Genomic DNA, 16,478 nt, shown 5'->3' with positions numbered 1-16,478 from the left:
TCATTGATGAAAACCTGCTCCAGAGCGCTCAGGACCTCAGACCGGGGCGAAGTTTCACCTTCCAGCAGGACAATGACCCTAAGCACACAGCCAAGACAAGACAACGCAAAAGTGACTTCCGGAAATCTCTGAATGTCCTTGAGTGGCCCAGCCAGAGCCCGATCGAACATCTCTGGAGAGATCTGAAAATAGCTGTGCTGCGACACTCCCCATCCAACCTGACAGAGCTTGAGAGGATCTGCAGAGAAGAATGGGAGTACCTCCCCAAATACAAGTGTGCCAAGCTTGTAGTGTCATAGCCAAGAAGACTTTAGGCTGTAATCGCTGCCAAAAGTGCTTCAACACTGTACTGAGTAAAGGGTCTGAGTACTTATGTAAATGTGATATTTACGTTTTTTATTTTTACTACATTTGCTAAAATGTCTGAATACTTTCCGAATGCTCTGACGAATGTATTGACAATAGTTTTTCTTTGTAAACTGTTGATATTGGTAGTCTCCTTGTTAAAATGTTCTACATTTAACCAAGTGAAGATCAATATGATGACAGAGCAATATATGCCAATAATCAGATTGCCAAGCTTTGATGACCAATAATGACAACAACAATTATTTGAGAGGAGTGAGACTATCACTCACATACAATGAATAAAGACGCAGTCAATAGATGTGAATCTGATTGTGATTTGACTTTATTCTACAGAGTTACTTTAGGGCTTTGGAAAGACTTCACCACAGCAGAAGGTTTCAGCAGAAGGTTTCAGAGGTCCATATGAGAGCTTCACTCTTCATCGTGCCCTTTCTGTGATGATAAAGAATTAGGGAATAGAGAGAGACAGATCAGAAGATATTGGTAAGCACTGGTCAAGCTTTATGTAGATACAGTGGAAATCTAGACTGTATTCAATCAAACCTGCCATAGCAATATAATAGTTTCTTTGTTTTCAAACTACTGCCTATGAACAAACACTTCCTCTTTCTGAAAATGAAAAGCATCTACATGTGAAGGGAGTCTACCTAGTAGATAGTAATAGTGGGTTTTTACAGTGCCCAACACTATTCTGTGTTTTCATTTCACAACCGTGATAATACAATTGCAGCTTCAATGAAATGTAAAGTGATGAAAATGTGTCCTAAATCTGACGTCCTGGATTATTTAATATAAGGCCCTATATTTGTCACTTAATACATTTTAAAACACTGATAAATTACCCCGATTTTTATATTTTGTCACTTCGCATACGTGTAACAGTTGATGAGCCTTCAGCTACATCCTCATTACCTCCTTAATCCAATCACTAACCAATCACCTAGGCTGCATATTTATGGGGAAACCAAGCCCACGTGTCAAGGGACATAACTGGGACTTACTGTAACTGTTAGACTGGATGGCTATGTACCTTTAAAATGTTGTAGTAACATTTCACAAGGTAAGTAACACAATATAAAGGTGTAGACTTATCAAGACCTAAATATGGGAACCATCTCTCATAACAGAATACTGTAAACAGTGTAATTTGGAATCCCTTTGACTAACCAACTGACCACCAATTCGCCTTAAAAGTGTTATTACGAACAAGCGTTACAAATACAGAATACAAATACTATATGACAAATACAGGCTTTATCTTGACAAAGTCTGATGCACTATGATAATACCGTTATAATAAAATATATTTGAATGCAGGTTTGGTATGATTTTTTTTGTCCAATAAGACTTTTTCAGTGTTAATGTTTACATCCGCTTACATAGTCACTTACAAAAAATATTTTTCCACTTTTGCTTATGATATACTAGAATTAAAACAATGCTTGTTTTTACATAATTATATTATGCACACCAAAAATTAAGATATTCAAGAATCAGAAAATGAATTTAGCCTCACTAACCTTGGAACCAACATCACGGCTCTTGGCACGCAGCTTGTTGACCTGAGACTCAGCGATGTCGGCCCTTTCCTCAGCCTCGTCCAGCTCATGCTGTATTTTGCGGAACTTGCCCAGATGGTTGTTGGCCTGCTCCTCCTGTGACACGGAAACACAACAAGCATCACAGCAAAAGCAGAGACCGATACTATCATACAAGCAGAAGATCCCCAATATTATAAGTCCACACTTACAGCTTCCTCTGCAGATCTCTTGTAGGCTTTCACTTTCAGTTGCAGCTTATCCACAAGGTCTTGGAGGCGGGTCATATTCTTACGGTCCTCATCAGTCTGTAAAGATAGAAGCCATAGCGAATAGCAGTCAGTAGATGTAAAGCACACATCTATGCATGCCTGTCATGGTAACAACAATATAAATAAAATATCACCTGGTAGGTGAGTTCCTTGATCCGCCTCTCATATTTACGAATTCCTTTGATTGCATCAGCACCCTTCTTCTGCTCACCCTCGACCTCATTCTCCAGCTCCCTCACCTGTCAAAACATAAAAATAACATCTAGGCTATGTAACAGGGTCCATTATTGCTGTTTTGCATATGGCTCTAATGCACAGTATGTACATCTACTATAAAAAGCATACACTCACCCTGTTCTCCAGCTTCTGAACCTGCTTCTTGCCCCCCTTCATGGCGATTTGTTCAGCCTCATCCAGGCGGTGCTGCAGGTCCTTGATGGTCTGCTCCATGTTCTTCTTCATTCGCTCCAGGTGAGAACTGGTGTCCTGCTCCTTCTTCAGCTCCTCTGCCATCATGGCAGCATCAGTAATGGCCTTCTTGGCCTTTTCTTCAGCATTTCTGCACTCCTGGACTGCCTCCTCCACCTCAGTCTGAAGCTGGTTTGTGTCGCTCTCCAGCTTCTTCTTTTGGTTCAGCAGGCTGGTGTTCTACAGATGGAAGATGTTTGCACTGTTAAACAGTGGGACAGTCCAGAGGAAATGTACAATACATCAGTAGCATACTATTAATAAGCACCCTAAATAATCATTTTCACACCTGTGAGTGCAGCAGCTGCACCCTCTCACTGATGTCCAGTAGCTCTTGCTCAGCTAGCTTGCGGCCTCTCTCAGTCTGTTCAAGACAGCTTCTTAGCTCCTCCAGCTCTGCCTGCATCAGATTGTTGCGTCTCTCTACAATGGCAATGTTTTCCTTTAGATCATCATTGGAACGAAGAGAGTCATCTAACTGGAGTTGGGCATCCTAGAAGAGAAGACATTTGTATAATGAATTAGTCAATTGCTCCTTAAATACACATTTACATTTTAGTCATTTAGCCAACACTCCTATCCAGATATAGACCTAAAACAATTTACCTTCAGATGAGCATGAACACTCTTAAGTTGTTTCTGGGCCTCTGATGCCTGCCTGTTGGATTGGCTGAGCTGGATTTCCATCTCATTGAGGTCTCCCTCCATCTTCTTTTTCAGCCTGAGGGCCTCAGTCCTGCTCCGGCACTCTGCCTCAAGAGAACTCTGCAGGGTATCAATGGCCCTCTGCAGGTTCCTCTTGGACTGCTCCATCTCCTCATCCTTCTCAGTCAGCTTGCGCTCAATATCAGCCTTTACCTGATTAAACTCTAGTTGGGCTCTCAGAATCTTACCCTCCTCATGCTCCAGAGAAGCCTGTTAGATTGTAATGGTTCAGGTTTATTATAAAGGAATACAGTATAAGTATGTACAATATATTATGACTTGATTCTGGACAGAGGGAACCTACCTCAGCTTCCTCCAGAGCAGATTGGATCTCACTTTTCTCCTGTTCCAGCTGTTTCCTTATTTTCTCCAGCTCGTGGATGCTCTTTCCTCCTTCACCAAGTTGCTCAGTAAGGTCGGAAATCTCCTCTGTGAGGTTAAGGCCATACAGTGGCATTTAGATTGCTTTGTTGACATTAATTAAATATATACATGCCTATACTGATAGCCTGACAGCTTACCTTGGAGGTTCTTGTTCTCCCTCTTCATTGTCTCGAGCTGATCCAAAGATTCCTCATAGGAGTTCTTCAGCTTGAAGAGTTCAGTGCTCAGAGACCTGGCCTCTTTCTGGGAGCTCTCTAGCTCACACTGAGACTCCTCATACTTCTGCTTCCACTCAGACAGAACCTGTTGGAAGCAATCAAACAAAATGTCATTTGAAAGAAAGGATCATGAACCTATAATTTAGCATATTTATCTATGGCTTAAAGAGTTTACTTTATCAAAGTTTCTTTGTTTCTTGTCCAGAGCAGCAGCAGCAGCATTAGACCGTTCCACATCCACCATGAGATCTTCAATCTCATTCTGCAGTCTGTGTTTGGTCTTCTCCAGGGAGGAACACTTGGCGTTCACTGCCTCCACAGCTTCTTCAGCATCCTGCAGACGCTGAGCCAGTTTCTTCCTGGATTAAAGAATAATAAATAGGAGATATTTAGTGCCTGCAGTGACATTTGTTTTGCTTCATAGGTAAATGAACCTTTGATGATACTTTACCTCCCTACTAATAGCTGTGTGGTCAGCTATCAGACAAACTTTTTGTTCGTCTTACATTTTTGAAGAAACATAATACAAACAGAAAGCCTATCTGCTAGAAGAGAAACAGTATCTTTCTTTGGAGAACATTTTAGTAAAATAGTGAATAAATTACTGCCATGATTTCTTACTTGGCTTCCTCCAGCTCCTCAGTCCTCTGAATGGCATCAGTCTCGTACTTAGTTCTCCACTGAGCCACCTCAGAGTTAGCCTTGGACATGCCACGCTGCAGCTCAGCCTTGGCCTCCTGCTCCTCCTCATACTGCTCTCTGAGCAGGTCACCATCATGTCGAGCAGATTGCACTGCATGGGCTAGTGCATTCTTTGCCTGGAAGACAAATATTTTCACCCATTTTGTATCATTAGCTAAGGATGACGTGATAGATTACAGTATATTATATAGCTTTGGGTGAACATATTTATCTCTCACCTTTGTCTCCTCCTCCAGTTGTCTTTTGAGGTCCTCAATCTGCTGAGTGTAGGACAGCTTCCCTCTACTTAGCTGAGATACAAGGGAGTCCTTCTCCTCAAGCTGCCTGGAAAGCTCCCCTAGTGAAGTAAATTACGAAAGTGTTAAGAACAATTTCAGCGCCTTAATCCGTGTGGAGGAAGGCATTGTTTTCTAATATTGATGATCATTTGTCATACGAGATAACAAACTTACCATTCTCTGTCTGCAGCCTAGCTTTACACATGCTGAAGTCATTGATACTGCGCATGCCCTCCTCATACTTTGCACGATATTCACTCATCTGATCTTCCAAGGTCCTGCATGCCTTCTCTAAATTGGTCTGAAATAAAGTGCATGATATAAAGACAAATGTGAGTTTTTAAATAATCCATCATGCATCACATTTGATGAGAAACGTAAAGACCAGATAATGAAATGGGGCCATACCTTGGACTTCACAATATGTTCCATGTTGGAGACCACATCATCAAGTTCAAGCCTGAGCTCGCTCTTCTCCTTCTCCAGTTTCTGCTTCACTCTCTGCAAGTTGTCTATTTGTTCCCCAAGGTCAGCGACGCTGTCAGCTTGTTTTTTCCTGAGTGTGGCAGCTGTAGCCTCGTGCTGCAGAGTTGCCTCTTCAAGGTCTCTGCGGAGCTTCAGGAACTCATTCTCCCTCTTCTTGTTCATCTCAATCTGGACAGATGTGGCTCCACCAGCCTCCTCCAGCCTCTCACTGATGTCCTCCAGCTCTCTGGCCAAGTCTGCTCTTTGCTTCTCCACCTTGGCTCGGGCAGCTCTTTCTGCCTCAAGCTCTTCCTCCAGCTCCTCAATTCGAGCCTAGTGAGGGGAAAACAATTGAACGATTCTTTTGAGGTGACTTAAGTCAAAATAATGTGTATTTTCATGGTTACACATTCATGGTTACACATTCAATTACACATGATTCATTACCTGAAGCTCCTTCAGTTTCTTCTGCAGCTGAATGTTAGCTGCTTGCTCATCTTCTATTTTACTGTTCAGCTGGCTGAACTCAAAGTCTTTCCTGTGGCCGAAAAGCATTTTTTGTTGTTGCAAATTAACAAATATAGGCATGAATGATATAAACTGGGATTTTTTTAAACTTACTTCTTAAGACGCTCCTCCAGTTGCTGTTTATCATTCTCCAGGTCCATTAGACTTTCCTGGGTCAACTTCAAGTCTCCCTCGAGCTTCCTCTTGGCTCTTTCAAGATCCATACGGACCTTCTTCTCTTGCTCCAGAGAACCCTCAAGCTGGGGAACATCATCATAAAACTCATTACTGTTTTATTCATTCAACTTCTGATGGCTACACGAATGCTGTATTTCTATCCTTTATTGCTCACAATACACCATCAAGTACTCACGTCATCAACTTGTTGCTCCAGCTTAGCCTTTGCCTTTGTTAGAGTGTTGACTTTGTCCTCCTCACTCTGCAGGTCGTCCAGCGTTTGCTGATGAGCCTCCTGGAGAGCTTTCTTCTCCTTGGTCAGCTTGGCAATGATTTCATCCAGAGCTGCCATTTCCTCAGTCAGGTTCTTCACCTGTGAATAGGAAGTGAAGGTTGAGCAAACAACAACATAAACACAATTTTTATTTGTTTTATAAATATGAAGGTGATAGTGACCTTGTTCTCAGTGGCATGCTTCTCCTTCTCCACTTTAGCCAGAGTGAGCTCCAGGTCATCAATGTCCTTCTTTATCTCAGAGCACTCGTCCTCCAGTTTTCTCTTCTTAGCGGTCAGTTCTGCATTCATCTCCTCTTCATCCTCCAGTCTCTCAGTCAGCTCTTTGGATTTAGCTTCCAACTGAATCTTGTGTTTGATCAGTTGTTCACATCTTTCCTCGGCATCGCAAAGATTATCTTGCTCCTATTTTGAAAGGTTTCATTAGCTTAATGACAATTTTCAAGTATTATTGCAAGGATCACAATTCTGATGCAAATTACTTCATTTATGGGATGATATATTTAACTCACCGCCTGAACTGAAAGCTGTAAGTCATTTTTCTCTTGGAGAAGAGAGACCATTTTCTCCTCTAGTTCCTTCCTGCGAGCCTCCGACTTTGCATAAGCCTCTTTTAGCTTCAAGAACTCCTCCTTCATGTTGGCCATCTCCTTCTCAGACTCAGCAGATTTCAGCAGAGGCTTGATCTTAAAGAATAGCTTCATCCAGGGCCAATTCTTGACCCCCATGAAGGCACGTACATTCCATTGGATCACAAGTAATGCATCTCTGTGAACAATTACAAATATAGTTTAGCAGATATTGCATGGAACTACAATGTGAATTCGATATAGATATCAAAGTCATTTGTGACTGTTTATGCTTACCTTCGTTCAACAATCTTTTGGAATTCAGCTCTAGCCAGCAGACCACGTGCTCTGGACTGGATTCCAGTGATAATGAGGGACAAACGGTCATCTCTCATCTCCTCCAGCTGACCAAGTAGACCAGCCTTGAAGAACACCTTAAAGGGATTTCAAGTAGAGCATATCAAAATCACCTCTATACAGAATCAACCCATATTGTTGAATGAATTAATGACATTTGGGCACTTTCACTTTAGGGAAATATTAAATTGGAAAATCTATGTATATTTGCTTCTTCATCAGAATATGTGTATATTGTGCATGATCATCCTTATAAAAGTTATACCTTAGTGTGTCCAAATCTGTATTGAGTGTGATCAATATCCAAAGACCCAAGTAATTTCTCAGCTCCTTTCTTGCTGTCAATAAACTGTCCTTCAGGGATGGCAGCAGGATTCAGGATACGGTATCTATTTGAAGTATTACATAGTCTTGAATATAATACATATTACCAAAGAGGACCTGTTTCCCAATTCAGTTGAACCTATGTATTGTATACCTCTGCTTGAAGTCTCCATAAAGGACCCTATTGGGAAAGCCTTTTCTGCAGATCCTGATGCCTTCCAGCACACCGTTACAGCGCAGCTGGTGCATGACCAGAGGATTCTCCATGGCCCCAGGAGTCTTGGTCTCATTGGGGATGATGCAGCGCACAAAGTGAGGGTGAGTGGACCTCAAGTTGGTCATCAGCTTGTTCAGGTTTTCCTGTAGAAGCAATTAAACCATGCATGTAACTGTAAATCTGAATAAATAGACACCACAGTTTGATTTGTTTTTCATACTCACCCTGTGCAAGGCAGACACAGTCTGAAAGGATGATCCCTTCTTCTTCTTTCCACTAGCCTTGCTATCATCAGCTGAGAAGTACAATGGATATAAAATAACGTCTTAAAAATGTACTTTATCTTATTAGGTTTATTTGACTGGGACAATGCCTAATGAAAAGGACTGATCTAGGTGCTTTCAGAACTGGTTTATATAAAAATTCATAATTTGCATACCAGCATCTGTTCCAGCATAATTCTGGAAGAGCACGGTCAACAATTTGAGGTTAGACTTTTGGAACAGTCCGACCACAGTCTCATTCAGTGGATCCTTGTTCTTCACCAGCCAGTTGAAAATATTGTAGTCCACAGTACCAGCATAGTGAATCAGGGAGAAATGAGCCTCTGGTTTCCCTTTCATAAGCCTGGGCTTCTGGAAGTTGTTGGATTTTCCAAGATGGTTGTCGTAAAGCTTGGATTTAAAGGTAGCATCGCTGGCCTTGGGGAACATGCACTCCTCTTCAAGGATGGACATGATACCCATTGGCTGAGGGGAAGACAAATATGAGCAGTGTTACTGATGACCTGATAACATTTAGATGTGTGTAGGTGCACTTGTCTTATTGAAAAACATAACTATTCCTTACCTTTTCAATAAGGTCAATGCAAGCCTGCAAGTCCATGCCAAAGTCAATGAACTCCCATTCAATTCCCTCTTTCTTGTACTCCTCTTGCTCCAGCACAAACATGTGGTGGTTGAAAAACTGTTGCAGCTTTTCATTGGTGAAGTTGATGCAGAGCTGTTCAAAGGTGTTGTACTGCAGCAGAAAGGTGAACTTAGTTTTACAACTTGGAAGTATCACTAATAGATTGAGGTAAAAAAAGAAAGAAAAGGGATTTAAGTATCATATTGAATATCACTTCAGCTCACATCAAAGATCTCAAACCCAGCGATGTCCAATACACCAATGAAGTACTGGCGAGGCTGCTTGGTGTCCAAGGATTGGTTGATTCTCACCACCATCCAGAGGAACATCTTTTCATACACTGACTTTGACAGTGCACCAATGGAATAGTTCACCTTTAATGAAATAGAAAAAAACATTATTGTTATGAACCTTTCCTGATTAACATTGAGCTCTGAGTTCTTTGTTTTTTTCAGATCTTTGTTATAAGTTATTTCTGGCTCACCTGTTGGACAGTTTGCCCCTTGGTGACCCACTCATTCCCTACTTTGACCCTTGGGTGACAGAGACCCTTGACGAGGTCAGCAGAGTTCAGGCCCATCAGATATGACACTTTGTCAGCATCTTAGGATAAATAAAATGAAATGATACATTAGAATATTTGTTAACGTACTGTCTTTAAGATGTATCATCAACATCGAGGTTTGTTTGCTTAATGAAGTCCCCCTCACCCTCAGTGCCATCAGCCTCTGCCTGCTCCTCGCGCTGTTTCAGCTTGAACTTCATATTGCCATAGTGCATGATAGCACCAGTCAGCTTGTAAATGCCATTCTTCTCCTCCTGAGTGAAGCCCAGGACATCAAAAGCTTCCTAAATTAGAAAGAGAGAGAGATAGTATGCTACCAGTGCACCAATAAATACATGAAGGTAATATAGTTAAAACAAATATGGCACCAGATGAACCAACCATCGATATTTACTCACATCAGTGGCACACAACTCATCACCATCGTCGATGGAGGCTACAGTTGTCTCTCCTTGGGAGATGAATTGGTAGTCATAGGGGTTGTTGGTGATGAGCATCATCTCTGAAAAGCAAACAGAAATGTCAGATTCGGTAAAATCCAGTGAGGTCCGAGCAAGGATGTGTTTTAGTTAGTACATGGATGACAGCATTCTTTATTTACCAAGCAACTCTGGTTTCCTTTGGGACAGAATCTGGTAGAAAATGTGATAGTCTCTCTCAGCTTTGAGCTGGAAAGTCACACGGGACTTCTCTAACAGATCTGTAAAAATGCAAGGCGGAAAAGTTTATTGAAGGAAGCAGTTTAACATTATTTTATATATGAGAATAGTTGATAGTTGATTTGAATATTCCTTACAGGTCTCAATGTCTGCAGAGGCTAGCTTTCCACTAGCAGCAAAATGAATTCGGATGAATTTGCCCTGAATAAAAGTTAGAGAGCCAATCATTCATTTTGGCATACAATTAACATACATAGTGAATATATTATGTGCCTTGTATCATATGTTGTATGTTTTCAATGGTAGTGTGATCACAATGGTCTGTGGACAGAAACTTACGAATCTTGAGGAGTTGTCATTTCTAATGGTCTTGGCATTACCAAATGCCTCCAGAGCTGGGTTAGCCTGGATGATTTGATCCTCCAAAGTCCCCTGGAAGTATTCATAGCAGTGCTTTGGTTACAGTAATAAAGGGTAAAGTGCCATTAGAGAACATGTTATCTGTTTATTCAACAAGTTAACCTTTTTCTCAGAGGCTGTGTCCTTCTTTCCTCCTACAGCTGCAATACTGGCGTAGTATTGAATGACTCTCTTGGTGTTGACAGTCTTCCCAGCACCAGATTCTCCGCTGAGAATACAAATAACAAATGGAAAGTATCTCAAAATGCAAAATTCACACTCAAATGGCCAGGCTTTAGAACTGAACATAGATGCATCATGAAATAAATTAAACTAATAAATTGGTTCAAGGCTGCCTTTTGACTGATTAAAAAAGATTCCAGAGCAATCAGAATGCTGTATATTTTATATTTTAGTCATTCAGCAGACACTCTTATCCAGAGTGATTTACAGCAGTGAGTGCATACATTTTCATACTTTTTTCATTCTAGTCCCCTGTGCAAATCGAAGCCACAACCCAGGTGTTGCAAGCGCCATACTCTACCAGCTGAGCCATACTCTACCAGCTGAGCCATGCTCTACCAGCTGAGCCATGCTCTACCAGCTGAGCCATGCTCTACCAGCTGAGCCATGCTCTACCAGCTGAGCCATGCCCTACCAGCTGAGCCATGCCCTACCAGCTGAGCCATGCTCTACCAGCTGAGCCATGCTCTACCAGCTGAGCCATACTCTACCAGCTGAGCCATACTCTACCAGCTGAGCCATGCTCTACCATCTGAGCCATGCCCTACCAGCTGAGCCATACTCTACCAGCTGAGCCATACTCTACCAGCTGAGCCATGCTCTACCAGCTGAGCCATGCTCTACCATCTGAGCCATACCCTACCAGCTGAGCCATGCTCTACCAGCTGAGCCATGCTCTACCAGCTGAGCCATGCCCTACCAGCTGAGCCATGCCCTACCAGCTGAGCCATGCCCTACCATATGAGCCATGCCCTACCAGCTGAGCCATGCCCTACCAGCTGAGCCATGCTCTACCATATGAGCCATGCCCTACCAGCTGAGCCATGCTCTACCATCTGAGCCATGCTCTACCATATGAGCCATGCCCTACCAGCTGAGCCATGCTCTACCATCTGAGCCATGCCCTACCAGCTGAGCCATGCTCTACCAGCTGAGCCATGCCCTACCAGCTGAGCCATGCTCTACCATCTGAGCCATGCCCTACCAGCTGAGCCATGCTCTACCAGCTGAGCCATGCCCTACCAGCTGAGCCATGCTCTACCAGCTGAGCCATGCCCTACCAGCTGAGCCATGCCCTACCATATGAGCCATGCCCTACCAGCTGAGCCATGCCCTACCAGCTGAGCCATGCTCTACCATCTGAGCCATGCCCTACCAGCTGAGCAAGGCTCTACCAGCTGAGCCATGCCCTACCAGCTGAGCAAGGCTCTACCCTAAAGTGCAACAATTCAGCTCACTATTCCCTCATCCCCTAAAAACCAGCCATACGAAGAACAAAAATCTTGTATATTCCTCATTATTCTACTTTTGATACAATCCCACAAATGTTGCATGTCAACATTCAAGTTTTCAAGATATAATATCACTTTTCTCCTGACGCCCAACATCAAACAAGAGCAAGAAGTCCAATGCAAACACAATGTTAGCTCTATGTGCTTTTATTTTAGCATGGATGCTCAATCTCATTGATCTCAGCCAAGTCCTTTTCAATTGGTAAGCTGTGTAAGACCGTACCAGCTTTTGTGAAAAGCCATGGCCCGTCATATCACCATTAGTATTGCCTCTATCCACCAATGCTGGCATGCACTGACTGTTGAACTTTAATTTGCCCTCAGCCCCCAACCAGGCTTCAATGCGTTTTTAAGTTCCTTCTTCTTATCAGGAATCACAGGATGCCTGTCACTAAATTCAAAGTGCATGTTTTATCCACTGTTAATCAGATGTATCAACACAACAGTCCAAATTGAGGTAGTTAAAATAACACAAACATTTACATGTCATTTGTCAATGCAATACTTTCCAATTAATCCATCCATTTATCACAGTATACAGCCACATTAAGCTTCTATACAGTAGCAACACTTTGATGTCACTGTCAGACAATGTAAGACCTAAAAATAGACAAATTCAGCTTGATGAAAAGGAGAGAAAACTCACGTGATAAGAATGGATTGGTTCTCCCTGTCTGAAATAGATATAAGGACAAGGTCACATATATTTTTTTAAGAATACACTATTATTAGTACCGTAATGTTTGAATATCTTTTGGGTGAAAGTTGAATAAGATATTCTAAGTCATCTTAGTGAGTTTACCTGTCAGCATGTACTGATAGGCGTTATCGGAGATGGAGAAGATGTGAGGAGGAGCTTCACTCCTCTTCTTGCCTCTGTAGGCTGAGACCACCTCCTGGTTATATACTGGCAGCCACTTGTAGGGGTTGACAGTGACACAGAACAGCCCGGAGTAGGTCTGTAGAAACAGGAAGGAGTCAAAATAGAAAACTGAAAGTACATATTTAATTGAGTATGATAAAATACAGAGTATGATATTAGGCCTACATTTATTATTGTGAATACTTGGCCTAACCAGATTGTTTTGCAGTTGAATCTAAGATTGGTTGGGTATACAGTGCAATCGGAAAGTATTCAGACCCATTGACTTTTTCCACATTTTGTTACGTTACAGCCTTATTCTAAAATGTATTGAATCATTTTTCCCCCCCTCACCAATCTACACACAATACCACATAATGACAAAGCAAAAACAGGTTTTTAGAAATCTAAAAAATTATAATAATAATACGGAAATATAGCATTACATAGGAATTCATACCCTTTACTCAGTACTTTGTTGAAGAACCTTTTGCTTACAACCTCGAGTCTTCTTGGTTATGACGCTATAAACATGGCACACCTGTATTTGGGGAGTTTCTCCCATTCTTCTCTGCAGATCCTCTCAAGCTCTGTCAGGTTGGATGGGGAGAGTCGCTGCACAGCTATTTTCAGGTCTCTCCAGAGATGTTAGATCGGGTTCATGTCCGGGCTCTGGTTGGACCACTCAAGGACAGTCAAGGACTTGTTCTGAAGCCCCTCCTGCGTTGTCTTGGCTGTGTGCTTAGGGTCGTTGTCCTGTTGGAAGGTGAACCTTCACCCCGGTCTGAGGCCCTGAGCAGGTTCCTCAAGCATCTCTCGGTACTTTGCTCTGTTCATCTTTCCCTCGATCCTGACCAGTCTCCCAGTCCCGGCCGCTGAAAAACATCCCCACAGCATGATGCTGCCACCAACATGCTTCACCGTAGGGATGGTGCCAGGTTTCCTTCAGATGTGACGCTTGGTATTCAGGTCAAAGAGTTCAATCTTGGTTTCATCAAACCAGAGAATCGTGTTTCTCATTGTCTCAGAGTCTTTAGGCCTTTTGGCAAACTCCAAGTGGGCTGTCATGTGCGTTTTACTGAGGAGTGGCTTCCATCTGGCCACCCTACCATTAAGACCTGATTGGTGGAGTACTGCAGAGATGGTTGTCTTTCTGGAAGGTTCTCCCATCTCCCCAGAGGAACTTTGGATCTCTGTCAGAGTTACCATCGGGTTCTTGGTCACCTCCCTGACCAAGGCCCTTCTCCCCCGATTGCTTTAGGAAGAGTCTTGGTGGTTCCATCAATGCTGCAGAAATGTTTTGGTACCCTTCCCCAGATCTGTGCCACGACACAATCCTGTCTCGGCGCTCTATGGACAATTCCTTTGACCTCATGGCTTGGTTTTTGCTCTGACATGCACTGTCAACTGTGGGACCTGATATAGACTTTTTATTTATTTAACCTTTATTTAACTTATTTAACCTATATAGACAGGTGTGTGCCTTTTCAAGTCAAGTCCAATCAATTGAATTTACCACAGGTGGACTCCAATCAAGTTGTAGAAACACCTCAAGGATGATCAATGGAAACAGGATGCACCTGAACACAATTTCGAGTCTCATAGCAAAGGGTCTGAATACTTGTGTAAATAATGTTTTTTTTAATGGGGTATTGTGTGTAGATTGATGACAATTTTGTAAAAATGTAATACATTTTAGAATAAGGCTGTAACATAACAAAATGTGGAAAAGGGGAAGGGGTCTGAGTACTTTCCGAATACTCTGTATGAGTCTTAAGAATACCATAAACGTGGCAAATATCAAAAACATGGTTTAAAAACAAAATGCTTGTTGGGTGTTTGGCTGATAGACTATTCAATTGGATTTTGATTTATTAGAGATAGTAACTCTTCAGGTCAGAATATCTACTTTGTTTTATTCCACAGTGTTAAGAAATGAAGAATAAATCCAGCATGTGTGAACTCACGTAGATCATCCATGCTGCATAACGCTCTTTGAGGTTGAACAGCACAGCTGGCTCATGAAGGAAGGTAAACATCGCCATGTCTTCAATTTTATCAAACTTTGGCGGGTTCTGAGGGTGGACATCACAGTCCTTCACAGTCACAGTCTGTAAAAAGAAATGATCAGTGTCACAAAAGCAAGTACTGTTGAACTATTTGTCAGTCATTTTAAAACAGTTGTTCACCAACAGTACATCAAAAAAGAGTATTAGACAGTTAGATTTCACAATTATAATTTTTTACAGTAAATGTAACACACAAGTGTTTAGATCCAGTAGTTTCTGGCATAAATGTTGTCATATTACATATAAAGTCATATTTTCTTAAAATATAATCCTGGTTGAGCATCTCTCTCACAGCTCACTAACCTTCCCATTTGCAGTGTCAGCGGTGACTTTGTCACCATCTCTGCTGGTGATGGAAGCCTTCACAAATTCCACTTCGGTGTCAGGCACAAAGCATTCCTTCTTCATGTCGAAGGGACGGGTCTGGGCCTCCAGACGCTCTCTGTCTGACTTCCTCAAGTAAGGGGCTGCAGGCCCGAACTCCGCCATATGAGCGTCTCCCATGATTTACTGTGTCTAGAGAAAGAAGAGGAAATCAAGTCCATTTTTATTTCTTTTTCTTTAAAGAAATTAAAGAGCTATTTGTTGCGGGTTTCCATTTATTCCATATTATATCAGTCATCACTGAAATAACAGAATAGAATTTAATAAATGTTTTAGATTTTTTTTAATTCCTTTTGTTAATTTTGAATGACTTTATTTCATTTCTGATTTCCACATATTAAATTGATTCTAAGGCATTATTTCTGAAACAGTATGACTTGATTTAAAATAAAACATTTTAACAAAGGTTAATGCAGAATCAATAACACCCTGATATGATGTTAAAATGCCCTTACCACACCAACCCCTTTATAGAAGACTGATGCAGGTAATGGTCCTGTGGAAACAAAAACACACATTTTAAACCATATTCACCCTTTCTAGCACTCACCTTCTTCACACGAAAAGGAAGATTATAGCTCCAGCATCACGTCTTACCTTGCAGTCGTATGGTGGCCTATTGTGGTCCAGACCATGTGTCCTCTTTATAAATGAAACCTCTCTGCCAAATATGGATATGCATCTCAGGGGCCAGGAATGTTATTGTGTCTGTGTTTGGTTGGGGTACAAGAGTGGTGGGGGTTAATGAGTGTCGGAAAGCCATGTACTGTAGAAATCACCGGGTAGAGGTAGTCTTATCAGTGAGGGTGTCCCTGAAGGCTCCATATTAGGTGCTTCGTGGAGTGTTGTAGTTAATCAGAAATATATTCAAGCAGTGAGAGGAAGTAAACTCCATCTTTAAATAGTCAAGGGATTTTGGCAGCAATCTCAAAATTCACTCATAAACAGCAGATTATGTAGTTTATTTCATGTTATACAATCTTGCAACAGAAAATCCCTTGTAGTCTAACTGGTTCACTTGCATTGTTGGAATCAATACCATCTCAACTGAAATTCAAAGCTTGAAATGAAAATAGAAAATGTACATGTCAGATAGCAGCTGGGTGGTCTACATTTTCCTACTGCTGAGCAGATCTTGCTTTAATGATGTTACTTAAATTACAATTATAATGTTCCTTTCTAAAGGAAGAAGAAAACAAATATATATATATATATATTTTTTTTTATCAATATGTTCATCTGTTTTGAAAAG

The 16,478-nt window shown here is 41.7% G+C and overlaps 1 protein-coding gene across 1 annotated transcript; it reads right to left on the bottom strand.

The window, feature by feature from the left end:
* Positions 1 to 669: 669 nt before the first annotated feature.
* Positions 670 to 15,882, bottom strand: LOC115169687 (myosin-6). Its single transcript, XM_029725570.1, has 39 exons — positions 15,824 to 15,882; positions 15,682 to 15,722; positions 15,146 to 15,358; positions 14,741 to 14,884; positions 12,714 to 12,870; positions 12,558 to 12,585; positions 10,500 to 10,605; positions 10,317 to 10,409; positions 10,115 to 10,178; positions 9,920 to 10,018; positions 9,717 to 9,820; positions 9,464 to 9,602; positions 9,238 to 9,356; positions 8,978 to 9,127; positions 8,694 to 8,864; positions 8,284 to 8,593; positions 8,069 to 8,139; positions 7,782 to 7,987; positions 7,569 to 7,692; positions 7,244 to 7,380; positions 6,890 to 7,145; positions 6,540 to 6,782; positions 6,280 to 6,456; positions 6,021 to 6,166; positions 5,847 to 5,937; positions 5,343 to 5,732; positions 5,109 to 5,235; positions 4,875 to 4,993; positions 4,576 to 4,772; positions 4,130 to 4,313; positions 3,874 to 4,039; positions 3,657 to 3,781; positions 3,254 to 3,562; positions 2,937 to 3,140; positions 2,531 to 2,827; positions 2,314 to 2,418; positions 2,120 to 2,215; positions 1,890 to 2,024; positions 670 to 801 (listed from the first exon to the last, which is right to left on the bottom strand). Exons 3-39 carry the CDS (start codon positions 15,344 to 15,346, stop codon positions 781 to 783), a joined length of 5,811 nt encoding a protein of 1,936 aa, XP_029581430.1. The 5' UTR covers positions 15,347 to 15,358; positions 15,682 to 15,722; positions 15,824 to 15,882; the 3' UTR covers positions 670 to 780.
* Between the last annotated feature and the right edge of the window lie 596 nt (positions 15,883 to 16,478).

Source organism: Salmo trutta, chromosome 31 (genome assembly GCF_901001165.1).
Source record: "Salmo trutta chromosome 31, fSalTru1.1, whole genome shotgun sequence".
Classification (NCBI taxonomy): Eukaryota; Metazoa; Chordata; class Actinopteri; order Salmoniformes; family Salmonidae; genus Salmo; species Salmo trutta.
This window is presented reverse-complemented; position numbering and strand designations above follow the sequence as displayed.